Consider the following 27,573-nt stretch of genomic DNA (forward strand, 5'->3'; position numbering starts at 1 on the left):
CCATTTTCATGGCGGCCTCAAAACTCTTCTATACATAAATATCAAACATTGAGCAAACGAACTTGTACTGCACAAATCTCGTGGATCTTAAGCCTCTGCACTCGTATTCCTCAAAGAAACATGTGTTATCTCTTTCAATCTTTTTTAAAACAAAAGAAATAAAAAAAAAAAAAAAGAGAGGGCAACTAAATAAAGTTCTGTCCAGCGAAAACCATTGCGGAATAGATCCAACAAACTCTTCTTCCAACCAAAAAGACACGAAATTTGACTGACCAAAAACAAAAGTACACGTTGAGAGCTTCATTACTTTCAATACTAATAATAATACACAAATGAAGCTTTTCATATACAATGCCCCATTGGATAAAAGGAAAGGAAGAGGAAAAGAAAACAACCCAATGGGTACAAACAAATTGAAGAATCAATCAAAAAAAAAAAAAAAACTCATATGGAATACACAATTGCCCCCAACTTGCAATGCACAACATTCTCTGGGCAAAACTATCCGAAATCAATACTAACCAAAGCCGAATTATTATGACTGGATAATTGAGCACCTTAAACATAATTCCTGATTCACTTTGCTGTTTTTCTCATGTTGATTCCGAAACAGTAGTATCAACTCCATTGGACTTTTTTAATTTTGCAACAAGAACCCACATGTTTGCAAGTTCATTTTCCAGATAAGCTTCTCTTTGCTTGGATTCTTCAACCTTTCGTTGAAGCTCAGCCTCTCGTTGATCCTTCTCTAGAAGAGCAGCTTCATAAGCAAGCTCTCTTTCTTTACTCATAGCCAGTTCTCTCTTTAGATCTGAGGGTGATCCAACTTGGTCATGTCGTTTCATCAGACTCTCTCTTCGGCCGTTCCGTAGTGTACTTGTACTTGATCGACGTTGGGTGGGAGAGTTCTTTGCTGCTGCCAGTTCTGCAGCCAGTCTCTCGTTGTGGTTCATTAATTTAGCAACTTCTTCTGATAATGCTTTAAGCTCCACAGCTGCAGCTGAGGCTAGCCCTTTGGCATATGAACTCTCCTCTGCTAGTTTTTGATTCCGCAGTTCTAACTGTTCTTTCGACTCCATTAGTTCAACAACTTTCTGCTTCAGTTCTTCAATCTCAGTCACCTGATTGAGCAAAATCAGGAATTTAGCTATAATACCGACTTTCACGAAACTGAAATCATTAAAAAGTCAGCACACAATGAAAGTTATGTTAAGCAAAGCATACATACTAACATCACTGTAATGCATAAACTGAGAAGAAAAGCAATAGGGAATTTGATAATCATATTTTACTATACCAAACTTTATTTCCTAGGACTTCTCTGCATTTTTTAAAAAATGCTTGAAGGAAAAATGTTGGAACATCTCGTATAGAACAAGGATGTTGCTTTATTGCTTTGTTGCGTGAATTACAAATTTAGAGATATAAGAAGTTATTTCCCTTTTCATGCTAGAGTTACCTGTAAAAAGACTAAGAAGAATGATTATCAAGCACCAAATTGTCTACAAAAATATAAAGGGTGTAACACAATACCCAAAAAACTATGAGATTATCTCCAATTTTCATTTTGGTTACTCAAAAGATATAATCTAAAAAATTAATATGTAATTATTTTAAAAGGGGGTAGAGCATAGGATCAAGTGTGAATAGTATGCAATTGCATGACTTGGCCTTAAAAGAAGGCACACTCAATTAAGGCACCATATGAGCAATGAAGGCATCAAGTATTTATAAGCACCTGTGCTTTTATAAGCAAATCTGCACCACTATATTTTGATGCCGCAACTTCTTTTTCCATCTGCAGGCCTTTCATTTCCGCGAATTTTTGAGAATATGTTGCGATAGGACTGGCATTTTGTGATTGTAGTGTATCAGAGAGCTGCTGCTTTAAGGAGGCAACAGTTTCTTGCAGTCCTTCACATTCACAAATCTGATAAAAGAGGTTAAGTCAGAACTGGCTCTCAGATTGGGAAGCTACTAGTAAGGTATGAGCATGGGACAAATATATTTGTACATATGTTGAATAGGTATATTTACCTTCTGATTGAGCTGCTCTTGAATTATTCGATTATCCGCAGCTTTAACCTGGAAAGATAATTTATAATAGAATACTCATAAGAGAAATCAGAAGAATCAAAGGCTGAGGAAAGTTTTATAGCATTCTTTGCTTCCTTTGACTACAACACTGCAGTTCATTTTCTATAGACTATGGTACTATACTATGTAGTAACTCGTAGCAATGGACCGAGTTCACAAGTTTGGTTACTAGAATTACATCATATAACCTGATTTAACTTGAGTACCTAAACTGCTCTTACCACATAATGCAAAATCTCATGAGATACATTCTTGGTTGAACATATACAGAAAACTAATTACCTCAAGTTCAAAGGACTTCTCATTTAGTTGTGCCACCAATTCAGCAATAGACTGTAGCATTAAAAAAAAAATAGCGTAAACATGGAGTAGCAGGAAGAGGCAAATGGCCTGTGGAACCAATAAGGCTGGCTGAACTTACTTGTGATATTTCTGATTTGTCCATCTCGGTGTGTGAAACCATAATGGAATCAGCAATTTGCTTTTCTAGCAAAGCAATTTGTTCATTCTTGCCCCTGATTTCATCACTCAACTTTTTCATCTCAGCCTTAAATACAAAAAAGAACAACAAAAATTCAGTCTTTGGGAAGTCTATAAAGCAAATAACAGGGTCGGTATGAAGCCAGTATATTACTTGAATCTGTTCATTCTGGGGGTTTCTTGCAGCCTCCTCAGACAATCGCTTTAAAGCACTTGAATGAAGTGCTACCTCTCCAGACAAAATCTTCTGCTGCTCCCTTAGTAGATCTATCTGATCAATTGTTTTTATGCTTGTCTGGAACAAATAAGGCAGCAAAATCTACTTACTGAACTATGCACAATACAATCCGCAGAATTAAAATAAATAAGGCACAGCAAGTTCTAAATTTAACAGTAGTTAGACAACATTCCTTAATAGTGAGAGTATACCATACAGATTCGAAATGTTTAACAAAGTCAGAGCAAGAAAGAGATGAATTAAAAACCTAATACACTTAGGGGGATTATGTAGAACAGAAAAAGAAATAAAATAATAATAATAATAAAAATAAAAAGAAAAAAAAATGTTTGCATACCAAAGGTGTCTCTTGTCCAAGGTAATTGTCCTCTGGAACTTCTCTATCCTGTCTAGCATCGGATAGAAGATCCATGGGTGGAGAACTTGCTGTAAGTAAGGACTGGGAAAGCCTAGATTCTGCATGGAAGTTATTGCTTCCTGCTTGAGGGGTAGAAGGTGTGCTATTAGACTTAATTCCACTTGATTTATCGCTGGCACTTGTCAAGGTCCCCACACCACTATCACGTTTCTGGACAAGAATAGTATTATTATACAAGCTACTAAAGAGGGAAAAAAAATTTACTTCTACACATGCTTCACTAAAAACAATTCAAGTAAATGACACCAACGCATCAATGCTTGCATGATCTTATTTAGTTCCATGAGCTATTTATCTTTAAACCCTTTATGTTAGGCACCAATTTTGAAATTAAAAAGAAAAAATACATTTGCTACATAGCATATAGACTAAGTTGTCTTCTATCTCTTTTCTTCCACAGCAATATTAAGAGATAGTTATCAGTTTTTATTTTTTAGGATTCAGATAAAGATATAACAGTTACAATATTTTGAGCTGGCAATTATATGATAGATTAGTTTCGCAAACTCCACCAATAGAGAAGTGCAAAGCAATTAACTTTACAAGGCAATAAATTAAACCTTACTGAGGAAAAAGAATATTAAAGACAAAAAAAATGTGGCTCAGCTGTTTTATAATCTTTGTAAGTACATAATTCTAAGCTCTCACTTAACATGTTAACTATTGCATTTTAGAGCAAATCTCCCATAATGATAGGTGAGAAATCACCTATGAGAACTCCAAATTAATGAATCAAGTGTCAACAGTTATCATTAGAAAAGTAAGATTATTTCAGATTATTTGTTTTAATGTGCTGAGTTGCTGAAATGAATGTCAGATCAGATGGTGAAAAAATTCCATCCACTAATCTATCGTAGCCACATTATCAAGCTGATATTCTTGCTATAAAACAACAAACATAGACTTTAACAATACAAACACAGAGTACTAAAAGTCCAGAATAAACATACTCGGAGCTTAAGCCAGTTTAGCAAGCCATGCTTTCGGGTCTTTTTCTCCTCTTTAAGTATATCATCTCCAGTTTCAGCATTCCCTTCAAGGGAAACATACAACTCAACATTCTCATCATCCAGGATCAAGTCCCGCCTTCTATGTGGTAGGTACGCAAGCTGTCCATTAGATATAAGTAACTATAAGTAGAGACAATTAGATTAAACAAAGTGAAAGTCTCAGTGCATAAAAACAAATCTAGTCATGCAGTAGAACATGAACAACAAGTATATGAAGTAAATAAGATAACCATGATACCTCTTCTTCTCCAAATGAATGTCTCCTCCTTGGACCAGGGCGTTGGGGAAATCTTGTTGATTGTGAAGCTTTTGTGGAGACAAGAATCAATTTTGTCAATCGCTGTATTCTACTCAATAAAGCCGCTTTCGCTTCTTCTTCTTCCTCCAACCTTGATTGCAGCTTGACTTGACCATCTTCTAGCTTTACAAATCACAATAAAGGAATTGTCAAAGTCAAGATGTGATTCATCTCTCTTTTCCCCTTTGAGATAAAATTAGCAGCTATGATTCAAGAACTATTTACATCAACTCATTTAACGTGATGCCAACTGATTAAAGTGAGACATGAAAATGAAGAATAAAAACCATAATATTACTTTATTTAAAAAGGCAAGAAGAAAATAGAATCATTTCGACATGACAACAAGGATGTCCTTTAGGTTCACTGCTTATGCCAAAATATGCCAATGCACACTATCATAAGCTTTTGAATTGAAATCTAATCTAAATAAATCCAAGTTAACACAACAGGATCTCATGAGATAGCATCATGGAGAATTTTGTTAGAGATAATTATCTCAAAGTTGTCTTTCCCCTATGATTTCACCTCAGCGTCCAATCTCAACTCATCATCTTGAAGTGTGGTAACAAAAGATTGAGAGGATAAGAAGGCTGGCAATAAAAAAAAACTTTTACCCCCTATTTAGGAAGGTATTAGTTTCTCTTTCTACCACAAGCAACTAGAATTGGTGCGCTCTTCTCCCCAAGTCTCTACTTTAAGGTCACCAAAAGATTCAAGAACTACAGAGGCTGTCTAAATATAATAAGTTAATAACTACAAATTGACAACCAAGGAAGCAGCTCAAAATGCCTGGCAACAAGCAAAAGTTATTAGTTTACTCTTCCTGTAGGAAGCCTGCTGAAGATAAACCATGTAGTGTAGAAAACCTTCTTTAATTTACTCTTCTCACACCTGTTATTAGTTTGCTGAGGAAATTAGGTAATCTAGGCCAGTACTTTGTATATGGTAACCAGAAGCAAAAAAAAGTTTACACAGCCCATCTCGAAAATGCATAAAGAGTGGGGTTCAAGCTAACGGGTCAAACCTATTACTTTTTGTATCCTCAGAATTGCTTAAACATAAATTAGCTAATCAAAATGACTGATTATTCAGCAAAAGATTAATCAAATAGAGAATCCTATACCATCCACAGAGTGATAATGTGCTAGGAAGGAGAATGGTCAATGGCTGCTAAGCCTTGGATAATATTTCGCTAGACAGAATCATCCACAGTATAGGATTAAGCAGAACAACCTGTACTACTATTGACAAAACATAATTTCACAACCAACATAGCCCACAAATAAATAAAAACCATGAGTTCAGCAAGACGCAGCACTTTTAAAATATATTAAAAGGTTAAGCACACAACACCACAATGAGTCAGCAATTTGTACTACTGCCTACCTCTCAATTAGCTCAAATCACATAGTTAAAAAGACAATAATGATATAATGGTCTATAACGGAACTTATAAAGTAGCAAAATTTCCCCATAGACAAGATTCACAATTAGATAAAGAAAAAAAAACTTAACATTAAATTTTCAGCTATTGTAGTCAACGTAGAACAAATGTACCTTCTGCTTTAGGAGTACAATATCATCTTCTCCAATATCTTTTAGTTGAGGAACTGTTACAATACCCTGCTTCAATTGTTCTAACTCTTCCTTCAAGGAGCGTATCTCATTTTGGTATTTTTTGATAAGTGATTTCTCATCAATAATCTGCTTTTTGTCAAAGCAAATAACAAAAATTGAAGAAAATAATATTCCAAATAAACATACTTGTGTGTCTACATGTGTGCACACACATTTGAGCGCAGGGTGTGCATGTCAACACCAATATCTACAGTGTACAGACATGTGCACTTCATACAACACACATGCATCTGCACATTTAAATACAAACACAAAAAATACGTGCATACCTTGTTCTGTGCTGCTTGGATTTCAATGTGTTTAGCACGGTGGGCAAATTTCAGTGTATTGTGAGTCTCTTCTGTGTTACTTGATGAAGGAGTGACAGTGCAAATAAGCTGAAATTTTGGCCAGAAAAGGAAAAGAAATAAAAACGAGACCTATAAGCCAGTATTACCTTTCCAAAGAGGAATACAGTGCCACATTGAATATTTCTAATATCTTTTAGTCAATCTAGAATATTGACGTGTTTTTCAACAAAGGTATGCAATGATGCTTACAGATACACGCCCATGCCCACTTAACGAAGACTGAAGCAGCCTGGTCAGCTTAGAATCCCTATATGGTATATGAGTGGCTCTACCATCTGTCAGTTTAGATATAACCTACAAAAATCAACAGGTCATATTCTAAACAGAGTTTATCCCATATAAAATAAATGTATAATAGTATTGAAAAATATGCATAGGACCAAAGGGAAATTGCTATTGTTAAATAAAGATAAAGTAATCGCCAACATAATTATTTATTTAAAGAGAGAGGGAGAGAATGTTATGAAACCATTGGATAAAGTAAATGGTATGTCTATGTCATCATATTCCAAAAGTAACTGTCAGCAGTTATAAGAACAGAGTATTCTCATGTGCTATAAAATATCTTATGCAAAGAATACATTCAGCGCCACCCTTGTCCAATTAAAAATTCAGAAATGCATAACAATTGACATTAATTTAGCCCCGTAATGTAGCATTTTTTTATTTTTATTTTGATTTACTGGTTTATGCATCATATAAGACCGGAGAACAAAATGATAAGTACTTGACACAGAGGCATGATTCATGAGTTTATCTGTGTATGAGGTTGAAGTACGTGGTTGTTACAGACTTGTCTAACAATTTCAGAAACCAATATCTAAGCAAGCCTATTTTGAAAAGAGAAAATTAAGATCATACAACACATTATAGTAATTTCAATCAACAGCTACACTAATAAATTAGGGAAAAACCTTTGGTGTCTCCCTTTCAATTTTAACAATATTTTAGAGGGAAAAAAATACCATGCTGAGAAAAAATATTAGATAGGAAGTTGGTTTAATGCTACTCTGCTGTAGTTACATATATTCTCTCCAAACACTTGTTAAAGTTACCAAAGAATTTAAATCAAGTCAAGCGTATACCTAAACATAGTTCTCTCACACACACCAGAGATGGTGGACTATATATAACCAGCTATTGACATAGAAATAAATGAGAAAGAACTTAATACAAACCAAAAACAGTTCAATTTCCATCATGACTCGAACAAAAACAGTAAATTAGGGCTCACAGTTCCTAGTGTTAACAAGCTTTTGTTGATATAAGATCCTTCTTTTCGCCTTACGCCAGTTGTTTCAGCCTTCGAGCTCTCAGAACCCGCCAGATCAATGAGGTTCTGCAAGTGTCGGTAAATTATGGAAAAGTTAAAATGCTTTCACCAACAGGGGAATTAATAGACACTAAAATTATTAGCTCCTTCCAAAACAGAGAAGAAGATAAACATACATAAATACAATAATAAATAAAAATAAGACAAAACTGGAAACATAAAGTAACAAGAAAATAACAAAATGGGTCCCATGAATAAGGCTGCAGAATTTACCAGCTGTGACAGATTTACTGCTTCACCTTCACTATTTTCACCACATGGGCTGCTTTCTATCGTCTGTAGACAACGTGGTCTCAGGAAATAATCAGTTGTGGCAGTGAATTTGTGAAAATGTAAATGACAATCAATTAATCAAATACAACATCCGAAATCAGAACTATAGCAAACAGGATTAACATATTTGACATGTAACTGCAAATCCACACTTCAAAACAAGGAATCAACATTGTTTCTCACAAATTCTTAGATAAACAGATTGCAGTTAATACCACTTAAAATAGTATCAGCAAACATCTTTTTCACTTAAAGTGGTAAAACTGAAAGGGGGGAATGAGGAACTTCTACAAGATACAGAGTAACAGAGAGTATACCAGTGTAAATATTGTATGGCTCCTGCTGCTGAGTAAATTGAAGTTTGTTGATCCAACATGTCTGTGCTCTGTTATGAAAGAATGAAATCTAATTACGTAGTATGAAAAAAATTCCATTACTGCTATCAAAAGGAAAAGGACACTGGCCCAAATAACAAACATTGACAAGGTGTGCAACGAAGAGGACAGCCACACACAAACACATATCCACATTAATAAATCCATGTGCATGAACTCCCCCTTTTTAGTGTCAGTAAACTATTTAGTCATTTTATCCAATTTAAAAATACATAACATTAGTTCTCATAACATATATAATATGAAGCTCAGGTTCCAGAGCTCTCTATACAATCTTCCAGTTCAAATTTGAGCAACTCATCCCTGGATATAGCAAAACATGCCAGCATGCTTTACCTTCTCCAGCCGCTATAAGAGAGAGGGCATGAGCAGGGGATAGTACTACTTCTTCCTTTATTCCTTCAACAAAGGTTCCCTACACTCATAAACCAAGCAATAGATAAATAACACACTTCTGAACAGGTGAGAAACACTAGGCATATCAATCACATACACCCAATAACAATCTAATTGGAAGAAAAAATATTATATTATGAGAAAATAGAAAAAAAAATCCAAGAATTAAAAAATAGAAACACATGCAGAATTAAAGACAAGGCAAACATCATATTCCCGAGTGCACACACGTGGCCATAACAAGGAACCACTAAGCAACTTTACAGATGTGTACCCACTACATATCACGCTAGAACATATTATACTAAGCAGAAATTAAATAGTCATAAACTATAGTTGGCCTCATTTGGATGATAAAACATGATGTTCATGCCAAAAGCTCAACATGAATCTCCAATTAACATATTTTCCACATTCACTGAAGTCTATCTAAGTTGATATTGAATCATTATCTAACCATTGAAGAAAAATAAAAAAGGCGATCAATAGTGGACATCATTCCAAAGTAGAAACGTTATAAATGACAAAAAGAACATATCAAACAAGGATTATAACCGATAAACAAGTACCTGAGCATCTTCTCTAATTCTTAAATTTTGTCCTGCTGGATTTAATAAGTCATTAACAACCTGAAATGATAAAAACCTTGAAGAATAGTGATCTTATATAAAAGAAAATGTAGATTTGAAGGTAGTTTAACTAAGTTTTCTAGGGAAAGGAGGGTTGTCAAGATAGAGAGAAGAATAACTGGCTAATAGCTAAGGAAAAAAGGGAAAAAGTTCACCTCATTATAGATCTCAAGGTATGAAACACGAAGAAGAAACTCCCGGTTTGGTGTCTAAAGCATAAGGGGCCCATTAGTATCCATAGAAAGTACAAGAAATAGAAACTACATTTGTCAACATTCCATACAAGTACCTCCTGAATAATACTAAAAGCATCCTTCACTGCCAGAGGTATAATTCCAGGCGACCTCTGATCACCCTGCCATTTCAGCAGTTAAGATGAAATTAAGCATGCCACTTGTATTTTAAAATACATATGCATAGTGTGCCTTTCCCTTACATGAAACAGTAATCCGAAACCAAAGCATACTATGTATTACAATGTTGTATGTAGAAATTGCACAGTTTTTGAGAAAAAATAGCATGCTTGAAGTTTTAAAGATTTTGGAAATACGCCAGAAGAAAACAGGAGAATTTGACTATGAAGTCTTACATTTGCAGAGATACTCAATAGATATGATACAGGATAATAAACCATACCCTTTAATATGGCATAATCATTATCCTCGCCAAGATCCATAATATATATATACAGGCAGTCAAAGACAACATATGGTGTTTTCCATTAATAGTGCAGAACAAACCAGGGTAATACACTTCTCCAAAAAACAGATTTTGATAAGATAGAAATAAAGAGTAGCTATGCACGAACGTGGAGGCAAATCAAATTATAAGATGTTGGTGGATGAAGAGCAGGAAGTTACTGCTTTAGTTAAAAAAATCACTACTACTTCTAAGCTTGTCACAAGAGGAAGACACAGAATTAGATAGACTTCACTTAAAGGGCATAGTAATTTTGATGCTTGCTGCACTAACTTATAAGTTAAATAACAAGTCCACAACCCTTCAGTGAACCTTGTAACACACTTCTCAGAAAATAGAATATGCAAAGATAGATGTAAAAGTGGCTAGGCTCAAATATGGAAGCAAATCAAATTTATAGGACACTGGTAGACGAAGATCATGATATTGCTGCTTTAGTTCAAATAAGCATGTCATAAGAGGAAGAGGCCAAATTAAATAGGTTGACTTAAAGGGCACAAAATAATTTCAATCCTTGCTGCACTAACTTATAAGGTCAAATAACCAGTCCACAATCCCTTCTTGTTCCTATATCAACAAATAATCATTAATCCAATTCTCTATATCCCAATCTTTTTTAATACAAAAAAGTTTAGGTGAGGGGAGGCTATCCCATTCCAGTGCCAGGCATATTGCAGGCCTCAATTAGGACTTACGTTGGACTCACCAAGGGGAACTGCTGGCAGCGTGAATAGAACCTAGGCCTTACAAGCAAAGTATTCAACCCTTACCAACTCAATCAATCCCCGTTGACAAAAAGAACCAATGCTTCGCTAATGTGTAACAGCATAAAGAACCAAATGTTTGGTCTCTATAACACAAATTAAAAACCAACATACCATCACATTACAACTTTAGATGAATTTAAAATAGCAGAAACCATCCTGCAATGCACAACCTACAAACAAAGATAAGGAAAAGAAGTAGAAAATTATATAGTCTTACTTGCATCGTATGAGTCTTCCCACTACTAGTCACGCCATAAGCAAAAATGGTGCCTGTGAAGGGAATTTAACACTGTAAGCTATATGAACAAAAATGCTTTGAGAAAATACAAATTAAATGCCAGAACTTTCAGCATCAATCCATCAACTTCTGATGCAAAATTGTGAACACTTCTATTCAAAGAAGGCAAGGCGGCTTCTTGCTTGAAACAGCAGTTACCAAAGAAGCCTAGGATACCTTGATAACAAATCTATTGGTTCCAGACATATCAAATTGAGTTTTCCTAGGTTAAAATGGTCCTCCTACAGAGTGACTACGAGTTAAAGAGCTGAAATAGGACCAATTAACAATTAGGTCTCAACTATGAACACAATAAATAGCAGTCACTAACAAATGACCATATGCAACAGCAGTACAGCACTCTGAAAACCACTTATACCCTGGAGCCTCCTCAAACAAACTTATAAGCCAAAGTCACCAGATCATTATTGCCCTTATTAGGAAGCCTTGGCAACATCCTTGCACCTTGTCATAAATTCTGAAAGAGTGACCAACACTATGCAGGTCATAGAGCAGCAACAGCCTTGCCTGGTCTAACTTCTCATGGATAAGTGCATGTACGCATTCATAAAGACATCAGCCCACGTTGCATGAAAATAGCAAAACTATTAAGTTTCAAAATAGCCTTAAACATTGGTTTAACAGGTGGTCATGGAATAATCTCAATCCTTGTCAACTAGTTCATTAACTTTCTTTTGGCCACCGTTGACGATTCAAAAGTAATGAATTTTTTCTACTCTCTAAAAAAATAAAAGCACAATTAAGAAAACAAAGACACTTTATTTCATCTGATAAGGACAAAATTCAAGCAATCAGTAAATAATATAAGAGCCAATTTTTCCTAAGAAGAGAGATCTTCACAACATACCATTGATGCCTTCCATGGCACCATTGACAACATGCTGAGCAGCAACATCATAGACATGGCGTGTAGTAGTTGTAGGGCCAAACACTCGATCTAAAAGCGTAAGAAATAACATATCAATTAAGTGAGATGTAATACTAAAAAAATTTAGACCAAAAAACGAAAAAAGGGCCACTGGATAATATATAGTTTATGTCAATGAGACAGTTGCCTCAAATAAAAATGACAGAGAAAGGTAAATTTTCTTAAATCTAAATAGAACACAAATAGTAAATGTTTCTCAAACTTCATATGGTATCACAGTGCTATTTCACACATGAACATAAAACCTTAATCAGAACTTAAAGAAGATTCTATACATAATAAACCAAAACTTTAATCAGAACTTAAAGATTCTATACATAATAAACCATGACAGAAACAGAAATGTGCCCATCTAAAGAATGTCAAATTCACATATAAAACATGTTGAGGGGAGAAATGTTTCTGAAAAACAAAAAACAAATAAAAAAAAAAAAAGAATCCTCAAAAACTGATATTAAAGGCTAAAGATAAAACGAATTTTGGGGTCATAAACAACCTAAAAGTCGATACCAATGTTACGAGATTATGGTTTGAAACTTCGAATATGACCAGCTCTTTGGCACTGGAATTCCTCAAGATATTTTTATTCAAAGTTTTTCATTAGTCGATATCTAGTAAAGATAACTCTGAGTAAAACCTAAAGGTTTCTTCAATCAAGTGCATCAAATAACACTCATTCTCTTTAGAAATAGAAAATGTTTGTGGATAGAATCTACAAAACTAACCGTATGCATATGCTATCGATGGATTGTGTTCATTTCTCACTATAGTCTCCCCATCTGCATACCAAGCAATCTCCTCGCCTTGACGAATTTCCCTCGGACTACATCGACAAACACCAAACAAAATTTATAAGCCTTCATCAAACGCAAATAAATTAACTAAATACTCAAAAGAGAACCAAATCAAATAATGTACCTTAGAGGACGGAAACGAACGGTGACGGTGACATTTTCTTTGGATCGGTCGGCATCCACATGCAAATTCTCAGAGTAAAAATACTGTGGCTTGCTTCGAGCCGATGAAGACGCCGGTGAACTCTGGCCATCGATAGATGTTTCCAGAAAGTGTTTGGATGATGATGTTGTTGAAGATGAAGGCGAATTTACAGCTTTTGAGTTGCTTGAACCTAATTTCTTCGATTTCGATCCTCTTCTCGACGACATTTTCACTTCACCGAAAAATCACCGGCTTCTACACAGTGGAAAAAAATCAATGAGAAAAGCGACTCGAAATTTAAAAAAAAAAAAAATTCGAGCTAAAAATAATGAATTCTTGAAATAGCTACATTGTAACAAAATTGATTTCCAGATATAGAAAATTGAAGCAATTTCAAAGTTCTTGAGTTTCCTTTACGTAATCAAATTGTCGAACAAAAACTCTAATTTCCCAGTCAATTTTGTACATAAATCCAGTTGACTTTTACAACGCAAAAATGAAAAAAAATTTCCGTTTATATCCTCAATTTTCTCACCAATCAAACACAAAAACATGACAATTAGGGGGGAAAAAAGGGAAATTGCAGGAAAAATTAAATAAAATCATTTTTCCCTCAAAACTTTACCTCTTCAATCCAAACAAAATGACACTAAACTTTTTTAGGGGTTTTTTTTTTTAATTTGATGCATTGAGTAACGAAAGAAAGCTTACCAGTGCAGAATCAGAGAAAAACAGAGAGTTTTTTAGATCTTCTTCCAAAAGTAAGAGAAAAATTAGAATCTACAGATCTAACTGTTAGAGAAAAAAAATCAGAGAGAAAGAAAGATTAAGAGTCTTTGTACATACATGACTACCATAAAAACATCATCTTCACTCATTAGTAGAGAGCAAAAAGAAATAGAAAGCGAAATGTTTTTTTTTTTCTTTTGTTTTTTTCTTTTTCTTTTCTTTTTTTGTCTGATTTCAGTAGGGAGAGTAGCTTTTTTGCTTGCCTTCGAAGCGATGCCTTTCATCAAAAGCCCAAAGGCAAACTCAGTCGTCCAACCTTTTTGAGAAAAAAAAAATTTTTAAAAGAGAAATAAATGGGTGGTGTAATATTTGCTTTTCTTTATGATTGAATTTCCTTTATTTTTTATTTTAGCTCGAAATTAGTACTGAGTTTATAAGACACGATCACAAGAGTCGCGTGAGAAGAGAGGGAAGGGATAAGTGGTGGGGCCCAGTTTTGCTGTAGTACACGTGTCCGAATCCTCGATTGTTCGTTAGCTTTTCCCACTTGGTCATAAATGAAATAAGACAAGTTTTGGTAAAAGTAAAATGTGTTTTTTTTTCAAATTTGTAATAATACTATTAAAAATTAACGTTATTTTAATTAAAATAAATCTTAAAAAATCAAAATTCCAAAAACTAAGTCATATTTTTTCTATAGAAAAAGGGTAAGAGAAGGTTTTTTTTTTATTTCAAGATTAAAGCACTGCAAAAAAAAAATTATTGATAATGAAATTCGAATTTAACTCTTATAAATAAAATATTTAAATTTCATCAGTTCAATCTATTTTTATTTATTTAAGTCATGTTTTAAAATTAATATTAACGTTTTATTATTGTATAACTTCAAAGTTAATGAATAGATAATTGCTTTTCTTTTTTTAGTTAAGTTAGAGGAATGGGATATATAACAATTATTAAACTATTACTTCAGTTATATGAATGAATTCGGAGCATTTTATCTATAATTTATTTATTATAATTTTATAATTAATTAATTATAATAAAAAATTATATAAGGATATATCTCTTAAAAATATGAATTTCTTATAATTTTTTATAGATCATACATATTATTAAATTATAATTAATTATGTTACGGTAATTATAAGCAATATATTTCTTAATGAATTAAGTCTTAGGGTGGAGTATATTTGTGCATGAATCACATGTTCTAGTGGCGTTTCAAATTATAATTGAAATTAAAACATATGGTTTTTAAAAAAAACAAAACATATGGCGTTTATTGCAAGTAACAAGTTTAAATAAACGTAAAAATATATTTTTTAATTTAAATTTTTTTACTTTAAATTATAAAAAATTAAATTTAATCATTGAAAATTAAAGCTTTACTTGGTATAACAGACAAAATAAAAATATAAAATTAAAAAAAAAAATTTCGGGTCGTGCGTTTGATTGAAAGAAAATATATTCTTATTTCCACCATTATTTGAAAAGGTTAAAAAATTTTTAAAAATTTATATTATTTTTTATTATAATATTTTATAAAATAACATGAAGAAAAACTTTAATATAATAAATAATCTTATAAATGTTAAATACATACTCATTTTCTCACACCTTTTTCATTACGTCTTTTTTATCATTTCAATTCAAAATGATTTATATGTGAATAAGTGTAAAATTATTTATATTTATATTTTCTTTCTTTTTATTTTTTTTATGAAACACATTTAAATTTTATTTTTTTCTTTTTTTTTTCTCACCTTTTATTCATCCTTTCACTTTTACTTTACTAAATATATCTTAAGAATTTAATATTCCACTAAAAAACCATACTATATTTTTTTCTTTTTCAATTTTTCCATTTGTCCGATGCTACGGCACACAAATTACCAAAATATAATGTCATTGTCGGTCCCTCCAATCCATATGGTATCTACGGAACTAAGATTACATTTTGAATTATTTGATATAATAATAAAAAAATTTTTGATCTATCAATTTAGCCAACAAATTCGATAGCAAATTTTTAAGCATAAACAAAAAGCTTAACTATTCAATTACATCGCATGCCGCCAAAGTTTCCCTAGATTTTCTATACGTACGAACACAAAGTGAATACATTTAAAATTTCACTATTTTAGAACTTAGCATCATATTAATTTGTTAGAGTAGCATACTAACTTTTTTCGCACATATGGGTCCTATATTATTTTTGCCTAAACATTTAACTTTTTACCTTTATTTTCAAAATCAATGGCACATAGTCTAGGAATCTTTTGTTCGTCATTTTAATTAGATTGAAAATTACATTAGTAGAAAAAAATATATATTGATAATTTGAAGTGACACAAAATAGAAGCATAAGCTGGCAATGATTGCAAATGCGTAAGGAAAGTGAAAATTAAAAAATAAAAAAATTAATGAAATCTTAAATTCAAATCACAACTTTATAATTGCACCCTGCTTTAAATTTGTAGTAAGTAATTGTAACTTGCAAATTTTTAATTGAAATTTTTTTTTTTTTGAAAGATAAAAGGGATTAAATTGCTATAATATAATTCAAATTACGATGAGAATAAATTCATAGTATTGAAGAAGATGATAATTCAAGATTAATAGGCACAACTTTCATAATTGCTTGCCTACAATTCTACATCGATAAAATGAAATTCAATTTTAATTAAGAGGTACATTTCAATGATTAAAATTTAAAATTTTATTTTTAAAAAATTTTGAGTTTGAATTATGAAATAAACAAGTTGAGATTTATGAAATAAAAGAGATATTGTTCTGTAATCAGATCATATGTGTAAAAAAAATTGGATTGCTTTTGCAAGTGGGCAATGCCCTCAAATAATGTGGTCTATTCATAATGATAAAGTGTGTTTTAATATGGCATATTATTGCCTTTACGGCACCCTTTTTTTTCCCTAAAAAAAACAGAAGAAGAAGAAAAGTTGTTGGTTAATTACATTGATCGCAATTAAGTTTTTGATAACAATGAAATCCAGCCACACCACATTCCCGTGATTTTTGGTCATTTTCTCATTTATTAAGAATTAAATTTCAATTTTATTTGAAAAAGTCACTATTTTCGCTTATTAAATTAAAAAATATAAATAATATGATATGCGTGCTGATTAGAAATTTTAACTTTGAAAAATTTTAAGTGCATAATATCATTAGTAAATGAATTAAATACATGTAGATTAAAATGTTAAAATTAAATTACAAATTTTATTATTTTAAATATACTTAAAAGAGTTTATACAATTATGATTCAAACTCGAAACTTTCTAAGCCGAAACAATGAGTTAATGAAGGAGAGTTGATTTAAAACAAATAAGCAAATCTGTTTAATTTGTTGGTAGAAGAAGTAGAAGGAATTGAAAGCCATGCATTATAAAAGTAGTTGAGGCATATTTATGCCACAGCTCACAATATTTTTACATATTTTATTGTATGCTTAATGTTCTTTTTTATTATTTCTTAACTATATTTTTGAGTTTGGTTAGGCAATGTGTAGATATGGAGGGTGCCTCATCAATCATCATAGTTTAATTTACTTGGGATGCTAACACAAACATACTCAAACAAGATTGGTTAATAAACAACTTTTTTTTTCTAGTGGAAGCAACTATAAAGTTTTGTATTTTTCTTAAAAAAGTTGAATTTTATTATTTATTTATTTAAAATTATTAAAATTAAAAATTTAACACTCTATTCATCGACTATAAGCTTCGATAAATATATCATATAATTACCAATTGATAATGTTCATTATATAAAGAAATGCATGAAACATCTGGAAAGCTAGGTACAACTACAAATTAAATACTATCATTAATCAGTGTTCTTGAATTAATTATGAAAAAATAATAATAAGACATGGTGAGATTGAAAATTAAGTTCAATATTTTATGATTGGGTGACATGTATGAATGATTTTATAATATTTGTATGATATTCATGTATATACTTTTTGACATCTGCCATCATAATTTAACTTAATGTTACCTTTTGTTTCTTCTAATTGTCCCCACTTTCTGACCATTTGACCACACTTAATTTATACTATTATTTAAGTAGAAGTAGTTTATAAATGATTATCAGAACTGAAGGGTAGGTGTGTTTGCTAGGTATATAATTAACTAATAGCATAATAATATTATAAGTTATTAATTAATAGAGAAATTATAACAGTAGAGTTTTAAATTTTTTTATAATAATGTTAGCATAATAACATATATTTTAGGATATAATAAAAAAATAATTTAAAAAAATGAGATGTGTGATAATTTTTTTAATCTCGTTTATAAAATTAAAATTTTTTATGTATATAAAAAACAAACTCCAATAAATAATACATATTAATTAAGTTTTCAATATATATATGTCATAACGTCTAGATCCGGGAATCTATCGCTAGACATTGATTTTTAGGAGTCGCCACCAATTTTTTTTATTTAGGTGCGATTGGTCACCTAAAGAATCTATCCTTTGAGTGAACACCTAAGTTTAAGGGTCCCTAAAAGAATAGGTTCAGGTCTACTAACCAGAATAAGGTTTGGGAGTTCGGTTACGTGTGAGGAAGGTTATAACACCCTCACAACGCCCATCAAAAGATGGTACCAGTTAAAATTTGTGTTATCCAATGAGCCTTAAAATTTGACCAAGTAATTAATTATTGAAAATTATTCTCAATTGACTCTAATACTTTTAGCAAAAAATTAAAAAAATTTTCTCACTTCAAGAGTATGCAAGAAAAACTATTGTTTCACTTGCAGAGACTCCGTCGTCAGATTATTTAAAGAAAAATCAAAATCAAAATCAAAATAAAAAGGAAGGAAATGATGATTGTTCTTATGCAGGAAAAATTGATATTTTCAATTTTTCCCTAAAAATTGATTTTTTGAAATTGATTTTTTAAGAAAAATTGATACTTTTAACTTTTTCTCAAAAAATATTTTTTTGAAAATTTTGATTTTCAAGAAAAATTGATACTTTCAACTTTTCCTCAAAAATATTTTTGGAAACTTTGATTTTCAAGAAAAATTGATACTTTCAACTTTTCCTCAAAAAAACCTTTTTTTGAAATTTTATTTTTAAGAAAAATTGATACTTTCAATTTTTCCTCAAAATATTTTTGGAAACTTTCATTTTCAAGAAAAATTGATACTTTCAACTTTTCCTAAAAAAAAAAAAACTTTTTTTTTGAAATTTTATTTTTAAGGAAAATTGATACTTTCAACTTTTTTTCAAAAATATATTTTTTTATTTTTATTTAAAGAAAATTGAATAATAAAACAAAATAAAAATGAAAGTAAAATAAAATAAAAAAAAGTAAAACAAAAATAAAAAAATAAAATAAAGATAAAAAAAATATTAACTAAACATAATCTAATAAATAAAAAAATAAAAAAAAAACTTGGAGCGGCTCGGTATACGGCTCGGCTCGACTCGGCTCAAGGAAGAGAAAACGGCTCGGAGAAGCGGCTTGGAAACCCGGCTCGGCTCGACTATCGGCTCGGAGGGGGATACACGAGCGGGTTAGGACGCGGGTTGACGCTCGGATCGGGTCGGATCTTGACAAAACGCGCGGATCCTCTGGGTCACTTAAGGCCAAAACGACGTCGTTTTAGGCGGGTATATAAGGCTCTTCTCTCTGTTTTTTGGCAGAACGTTCCTCTCCTTTCTCTCTCTTCTTTTTTTTTCTCCCGCTTCTCTCTAAACGGCTGAAGAACTTCGGTTGAATATTAATCGGATTTTAGGATTTTTCGTCGAAATCTGGGTTTTTTGTCGGAAGTTCGTCGGAAGTTCACCGATTTCTGGGATTCTTAGTCGAAAACTGGGCAGCTCACCGAAAACTTCAAGGTTGGACCAAATTTTCGTCGGAAAACGTAACTTTTGTCAAAAAATTCAACCGAAATCTGAAATTTTCCAGAAATTCTAAGAAAAAAATCGCCAAAAATCTTCAAAAAATTTCTGCTAATTCCCAGAACCCTTTTAAACCTTTTCTTAGCTTTCTATACGCCCATTTTCTCTCAAATCAGTAGCTTTGCTCACTGTTTTTTCTGTGTCTTGCTTCTGTTCCAGAGGATCCTTTTTATAGGGATTGATCAGGAGTTCCTGATCAATCTCAATTCCTCTTTGGATGGGGATTCAATTTTTGAATCCAATCTGGACTCTTCTGATTGAATCCCCATTCACAGTAGGATTCTTCAACCTTTAATCATAGCCCAAAAAAGAAAAAAAAATAATAATCAGATAAACGAAAAAAATAAAAAAAAATAAACAGATAATTAAAAAAAATAAGATAAATCCAAAAAATATTACAAGATAAAAATAAATAAATAAATAAATTATAATATAATAATAAATATATAACTATATAAATAAAATACATATAAATATTAACAAACAAAATAAATAAATAAATAAATAAATAAAGATATACATATATTAATACATAAATAACAAAATACATAAAATACAAAAGAAAAAAAAATAAAAATAATACAAAATAAAAATCGAATTGGGCTTACCTATTTGGGCCAGGCCCAATTGATCCAGGCCTGGACCAAATTGGGTGTCTACAACTGCCCCTCTTTGCACATTTTTTGTGAAATAGAAATTGCGCAAAGACGTAGACACCCAATCAAGACTCAACTCAAAATTGTCATTTTTTGTTTTTTTTTGTGTTTTTTTTTTACCAAAGCTCCTCTAAACAGAAGCTCAACGACTTTGAAAAACATAAATTGCTCCTCTAAACAGAGGCACCACGACTTTGAAAAGTAAATTGCTCCTCTAAACAGAGGCACCACAACTTTGAAAAGTAAATTGCTCCTTTAAACAAAGGTAACGAAACTTTGGAAAATAAATTGCTCATTGACAATCATGTCCAAAGGAGTTGAAAGTTGTGTTTGAAAGAATTTCAGGAGATTATGCCCAAAGGTCTTATAAATCAACCCTGATACCAAAAGATATCCTATTTCAAGGATTAGGAACTTACCTGACAAGCTTTTTCTTTTTCAATTTTACAAAATATCTTCATATCTGTCTTCTCTATGTGAGATGTTGGAACACCCTTGCTTCTTGAATTTATACACTATACTTTTCTGAAAGTAATGTATGCTATGCAAATGCATATGAATTTCAATACATGCTATGCAAATGTTAACCAATTAATTCCTGTTCAATGTATGGTACTCAAGTTTTTCAAGCTTTTCTTAGGCATCAAGCCTTTTGATTCTTCAGAGATCCAATTACACTGCTCTTCTAAGATCGAACCAGTGTAGCTCTTAATTGTTTCTTTCACTCATAATCTTTCTGTAAAAAAATCTCTTCCTAGATTCAATATCCTAATCAGAAACTGAACATCTCGATTCTGCCTTTATCACTCTTGATTTATTCAATGTAATGTAAAAATCTTTTTATGTTGTTATTCATTCATCAATTATTATTTCAAACTCAAAAAGTAAGAATGCATTTGCACATTTCTTCCATGGTGGGGTACTAAGAAGAAAAGAATATGAATGGTTGGGAAACAGTCATCAGAAAAAGGCACAAAGAATGAAATAAAATATTTTTTTATTAGCAAAATGTTGACAAACTTTGGCCAAGAAAGAATTACAAGGATAGGTATGGGGATAAAGCCCAAAATGAACAATCAGATAATTATGATAACACATCTCAAAGTTTTTTTTCTGAAAACTCAACCCTCTGATGTATTTAACAACTTGGAACTCTTCTGAATTTGCTAGCCTCCATATCAGCGAACTTTTAAATTCGATGCTGTATTCTCCTTATCTAAGCTGCCTTTTCAGGTTTTCAACTTAGACAAACCCCCTATGACTCAAATCGCCCTTTTAAGGTTTTCGCCTTGAGTCCTCCTTTTTCATTCACTTTTTTTTTTCTTTTTTTTCATTTTTTCATTTTTTCATCATTTTTCATTTTTTCATTTTTTTCATTTTTTATTTTTTCAAGCATAGTATTTCTTCACAGCATCAGAATTTATAGGATGGGATAAATCATTTCCATCTATCTCAGTCAGTATCAGCGCTTCACCCAAAAAAGCCCGTCTCACCACATACGGCTTTTCTCAATTCGGAGTCTATTTTCTTCTACCATTGTGCTAGATTGAGAGAATTCTTTTCAAAACCAACTCTCCTTTTCGAAAGCAATGGGGTCGAATCTTCTTATCATGAGTTCTCATCATTCTTCTTTGATATAGCTGACCATGGCACAATGCAGTCAATCTCTTTTCTTCTATGAAATTTAACTGCTCATAACATTCTCGAATCCATTCAGCTTCTTCTAACTCTACTTTTTTTAAGACTCTCAAAGAGGGGATCTCTACTTTCACTGGTAGTACAACTTCCATCCCGTAAACCAGAAAAAATGGGGTTACCCTAATAGAGGTACGAACTGACGTTCGATATGCATGCAATGCAAATGGTAACTTCTCATGCCAATCTTTGTAAGTCTCGATCATCTTCTCTAAAATCCTCTTTATGTTCTTATTGGCTGCCTCAACTGTCCCATTCATTTTCGGACGATATGGTGCCGAGTTATGATGCTTGATCTTATATTGAGCATATATTTCTTGCATCATCTTATTATTTAGATTCTTGACATTGTTTGAAATAATTCTTTTTAGAAGTCCATATCTATAGATGATCTCTTTCTTTATGAACTTACAAACCACGAAACATGTCACATTTACATATGATGTTGTTTCTACCCATTTTGTGAAGTAATTTATCATCACAAAAATGAATCTGTGCCTGTTAGAAGCCTTTGGGGTGATTGGATTAATGACATCCATGTCTCACATTGAAAATGGTCATGGTGGTGCCATAACATGTAAAGTAGATGGCGGAGCATGAATCTTATCAGCATATATCTGGCATTTATGGCATTTACGAGCATAATCAATGCAATCATTCTTCATCGTCAACCAGTAATATTTTACCCTCACGATCTATCTTGCCATCATATGTCCACTAGTATGTGCCCCACATATTCCATCATACACCTCTTTAATGATTTTCTTCACTTCAATCTTATTTACGTATCTCAATAATACTTGATCCTTGCTTCTTTTGTACAGGACATCCCCATCCAGGAAAAAGCTCATAACCAATCTTCGAATGATCCTTTTATTATTTTTTGTTACTTGAACTGAATATTGCTGATCTTAAATATACTGTAAGATGTCATAATACCAGGGCTTTCCATCTTCTTCTCCCTCCATATTAGAGCAATAAGCTGGTATATCCTTAACATCTAACTTGATGAGCTGAATATCAGTATTATTATTAATTCAAATCATCGCAGCCAGAGTAGCCAATGCGTCAACAATCAAATTCTCTTCTCGAGGTAAGTGATCAAACTGGATATCTTCAAATTATTTCGTTAACTCTAGAATATACTTATGATATGGAACGAGTTTTGAATCTCTCGTCTCTCATTCTCTTTTCAACTGATATATAACTAAAGTCGAGTCTTCAAACACTTTTAGTACCTTCACTCTTCTATCTATAGTAGCTTGCAAGCCCATGGCATATGTCTCATATTCAGCGATATTATTTGTGCAATTGAAATTTAACCTCGCTGTTACAGGACAGTACCATTCTTCTGAAGAAATCAAAATTGTCCCAATTCCATGCCCCAAGGCATTAGCAGCTCCATCAAAGTATATTCTCTAACATTTTTCCACATGTTTCTCTTCTTTCAGTTGAAAAATAGTCATTAAGTCTTCATCAGGGAATTCCAGCTTCATCGACTCATACTCTTTAGTAGCACGATCTGTAAGAAATTCTGCTATAGCACCTCTTTTTATTACTTTTTGGCTCACATATATAATATCATATTCCAAGAGCATTACTTGCCATCTAACGATTCTTTCAGATAAAGAAGGTTTCTCGAAGATATACTTAATGGGATCCAGTTTTACTATGAGCCACGTAATGTGATAGAGCATATACTGTCTGAGTCTTTTGGCAGTCCACGCTAATGCACAACACATTTTTTCCAATGAAGAATACTTGGATTCATATTTCGTGAACTTTTTACTCAGATAGTAAATAGCTCTCTCATTTTAGCTAGTCTCATCTTGCTGCCCCAGCACACATCTCATTAAATTTTTACATACGGTTAAGTATAAGATTAAAGGTTTCCCTGAAACAGGTGACACCAATACTGGAGGGTTCGATAAATATTGCTTAATTTTATCAAACGCCTCTTGACAATCTTCATTCCATTTTCCAGGATTATCTTTACGAAAAAACTTAAATATGGGATCACATTTATAAGTAAACTGAGAGATAAATCGAGAAATGTAGTTCAATCTCTCCAGAAAACCTCGAACTTCTTTTGGGAAGAGATAAATTCTGGATGGCCCGTATCTTATCGGGATCAACTTTAATTCCTCTTTCACTGACCACAAAGCCTAGCAACTTTTTTGACTTTACCCCAAATGTGCACTTGGCTGGGTTTAATTTGAGCTGAAATTTTTTTAATCTTTTAAATAACTTTCTGAGGCTAGTAACATGATCTTCATCCTCACAAGACTTTACAATCATATCGTTTATATACACCTCAATCTCTTTGTGCATCATGTCATGAAAGAGTGTTACCATGGCCATTTGATGTATTACCCCAACATTATTTAACCCAAAAGGCATGACTTTGTAACAAAAGGTTCCCCACATGGTCACAAAAGTAGTCTTTTCCATATCATCTCCAGCCATTTTTATCTGATTATATCTCGAGAAACCATCCATAAAAGAGAAAATCAAATGCTTAGCTCTGTTATCTACCAGTGTGTCGATATGAGGCAAAGAAAAGTTATCCTTTGGGCTAGCCTTATTCAAGTCTCGATAGTCTACACACATTCATACTTTTTCATCTTTCTTAGAAACTGGGACTATATTGGCTACCCATTCTGGATACTTAACCACTTGTAGAAAACCTGCATCCAATTGTTTCTTCACCTCCTCTTTAATCTTTAGTAGCATTTCGAGTTTCATCCGTCTCAGTTTCTATTGAACTGGCTTACATTTTGGCTTTAGGGGCAATCCATGCTCCACTATCTCTATGCTTAGCCCTGGCATATCCTGATAAGACCAAACAAATATATCTATAAATTCTCGAAGTAGGTCTGCCAATCGTTACTTATTTCTTGATGAAAGTGAAGTGCCAATTCTGACCTCTTTCTTATTCTTTTTATTTCTCAAATTCACTAAGTCCACTACCTCCTGATGAGGTTCAATTGGCTTATTTTCTTGTTCAATCATCCTCATTAAGTCTGGAGGCATAACATATTCTTCAGAATTCTCTTCATTGTCAAGTTCATCAGTGTTAATTGAATTCTCAAAACTAACATCTTGATTATTATCATGATTATCCTCATGTTCATTTAAAGACCTGAAATTGAATGAAATGGGATATGTTGGCAAAATGTACTTAGAAAGATAAAAATAATGAAAATACAAGAAGAAATGAATGAAAATGCATACTTTCTAATTTTTATTAAAAATAATAAATGATGAATGGCCCGAACAAAAAAGATCACCCCAATGCCTTGGGCAATAGTTATTGGGATGTTACAATTACATTGCATCAAAATCAAAAGTTGAAGGCATCTCGATGGCACTCCAATTATTGAGCTCAAAATCTGATGGACAAAGGTGAACCCACTCCTCTTGATTAACCTTCACTTCATCTTCAACAACATTAATGGCTAACTGGTCAAAAACTTCTTCCACATTTTTTTTTGTATCTGAGTACATGAATCCTTCAGGTCTGAAGGTTTCATATAAGTGTGGGATAAATATCAGTCTTACCATCTTTTTTGATGGCCTTTTTTTGACTTCCCACTCTGCCATCTCATAGCCTAGGCCTACCCTGTCGTTGTTGTCTATTATTGTTGGAGGTTTTTTAATTTCCTGCAAGTTTTTACTTAGCCCAAGTCCTGGATACCAGCTTTTGTTGATGACTTGGCTCACCATTATCTTTGAAAAAAGTTAATTTTGAAATCCTTCGCCTACAGAATTGATCAATTTAAAAGATCGATAGAAGCATTCCAATGCTTCCTCAGCAGCCTCTACGTATGAAGTGTTCAATGGTTGGGTCACCAGTAAGTCTTCCTTCCTAATTACCACTACTAATTGACCTTCTACATTGAACTTGATCTTTTGGTGCAAAGTAAAAGGTACAACTCTTGCCATGTGAATCCATGGTCTTTCTAACAGACAGCTGTAGGATGGAGAGATATCCATCACTTGAAATTTTATATTGAAAGTGCATGGCCCAATTTGTAAAGGCATTTCAATATCCCCCAAAACTTTTTTTCTGGTCCCATCAAAGGCTCTCATAATCATCTGACTGTCCCTCATATGAGAATAATCAATGGGTAACCTTGTCAAAATTGACATAGGCATGTCGTTGATAGCAGAGCCATTATCGATAAGAACTTTGGCTATAATATGGCTCTTGCATTTGACTGTGATATGCAGAGCCTTGGCATTTTTTTTTCCTTTCAAAGGAATCTCATCATCACTGAATGAAATGTGATTTGGCATGACTAGGTTTTCAGCCAAGTGATTCACATATTCAACAGATACGTTATGTGCCACGTATGCCTGATTCAACACTTTTAGCAGAGCGTTTCGGTGTGACCTGAGTTCAATAGCAATGATAATATGAGATTCAAGCTGGCATTTTATTTAATTGTTCCACAACAGAATACTCACTATGTTTTACCAGCTTCAGAAATTCATAAACCTCTCTTTCTGATACTGGTTTCGACTGATCTTCTTCAGGTTCTATCTCAGGATTATTCCATCTTTCTCCTTCTTTAGCCTTCTTTCTTCTAGCTTTCTCTAGCATTTCTGGAGTGTAACATCTTTCACTTTGAATAATGCCTCCTACACTAGTAATATTGGAAGCATCAGCTTTAGAGACCTCTTCTTTCTGTCCTTGAACTACAGTGTCACAACCATATCTCTATGGTACAGCTTTATCATCTTTGTATGGAAAATGAGTCGGGACTTTAAAAGTTATCGACCTGGGGAGGAGTTTGTCTATGACTGACTTTGGTTTGTTTCTACACTGAATTGTCAGTGGTTTTGGAAACAGCTTTACAGGCCTATCAGTCATGTGCACCTTAACATTCTTTGAGTTTTCTTTTTCTTCATAAATCTTCATCTGATGTGAATCTGAGAGTTTTTGCACCTCCTAGTGAAACTGCTCATAGGTCTCAATGGAATGGCCCATTGCCCCATTATGATATTTACAACTAGTACCAACTATATATGCTCCATGATAGCTGTGTGGACTTACTAGTTGTATCATGTCTACTTTTCGTAAAACATCGAACAGTTGGCTGAGAGGTGTCTTAATATTTACCATTTTTTTCTTCACATGATGCTCCTGTTCTTCACCTATAGCATTCACATTATGATCCCGTAAAAGATTACCACTAACATTCGACGTAGTCATCCCTCCAGTATCAAAGCAAATCATCCCATCCTTGATCAACCGTTGCACTTTGTGTTTCAGGATAGTGTAATTTTTAGTAGAGTGACCAGCAATCCCATAATGGTAATCACAGTGGGCGGTAGGATCATACCACTTAGGGTAAG

General features: G+C 32.8%; 1 protein-coding gene across 7 annotated transcripts; it reads right to left on the reverse strand.

Moving 5' to 3' along the window:
• Positions 1 to 269: 269 nt before the first annotated feature.
• Positions 270 to 14,240, reverse strand: LOC111311597 (kinesin-like protein KIN-7K, chloroplastic). 7 transcript variants are annotated; one of them, XM_022911112.2, is made up of 24 exons: positions 14,036 to 14,240; positions 13,169 to 13,444; positions 12,976 to 13,073; positions 12,170 to 12,259; positions 11,242 to 11,294; positions 9,848 to 9,913; positions 9,714 to 9,767; positions 9,499 to 9,558; positions 8,870 to 8,948; positions 8,456 to 8,523; positions 8,079 to 8,141; positions 7,767 to 7,871; positions 6,722 to 6,826; positions 6,452 to 6,559; positions 6,102 to 6,248; positions 4,482 to 4,664; positions 4,184 to 4,342; positions 3,153 to 3,383; positions 2,732 to 2,872; positions 2,519 to 2,644; positions 2,380 to 2,430; positions 2,038 to 2,085; positions 1,739 to 1,930; positions 270 to 1,121 (listed from the first exon to the last, which is right to left on the reverse strand). In XM_022911112.2, exons 2-24 carry the CDS (start codon positions 13,414 to 13,416, stop codon positions 594 to 596), a joined length of 3,003 nt encoding a protein of 1,000 aa, XP_022766847.1. In that variant the 5' UTR covers positions 13,417 to 13,444; positions 14,036 to 14,240; the 3' UTR covers positions 270 to 593. The 7 variants fall into 7 exon arrangements, with proteins under 7 accessions (XP_022766847.1, XP_089614343.1, XP_022766846.1 ...); XM_089758217.1 differs by having other exon boundaries at positions 13,169 to 13,441; positions 14,036 to 14,231; XM_022911111.2 differs by having other exon boundaries at positions 13,901 to 14,055.
• Positions 14,241 to 27,573: the final 13,333 nt, after the last annotated feature.

This window comes from Durio zibethinus, chromosome 1, assembly GCF_047325235.1.
Source record: "Durio zibethinus cultivar Kanyao isolate XHJ-2024 chromosome 1, ASM4732523v1, whole genome shotgun sequence".
In the NCBI taxonomy this organism is placed as follows: domain Eukaryota; kingdom Viridiplantae; phylum Streptophyta; class Magnoliopsida; order Malvales; family Malvaceae; genus Durio; species Durio zibethinus.

Bases quoted from the DNA above. Each gene is read 5' to 3' on its own strand.
- LOC111311597 (XM_089758209.1), bottom strand. From the start codon at position 13,416: ATGTCGTCGAGAAGAGGATCGAAATCGAAGAAATTAGGTTCAAGCAAC. The intron at 11,295-12,169 runs GTATGTTGTGAA...TTCCCTTCACAG, and splicing joins TGCCATGGAAGGCATCAATG to GCACCATTTTTGCTTATGGC. The intron at 8,142-8,455 runs GTATACTCTCTG...CGTTGTCTACAG, and splicing joins GCCATACAATATTTACACTG to ACGATAGAAAGCAGCCCATG.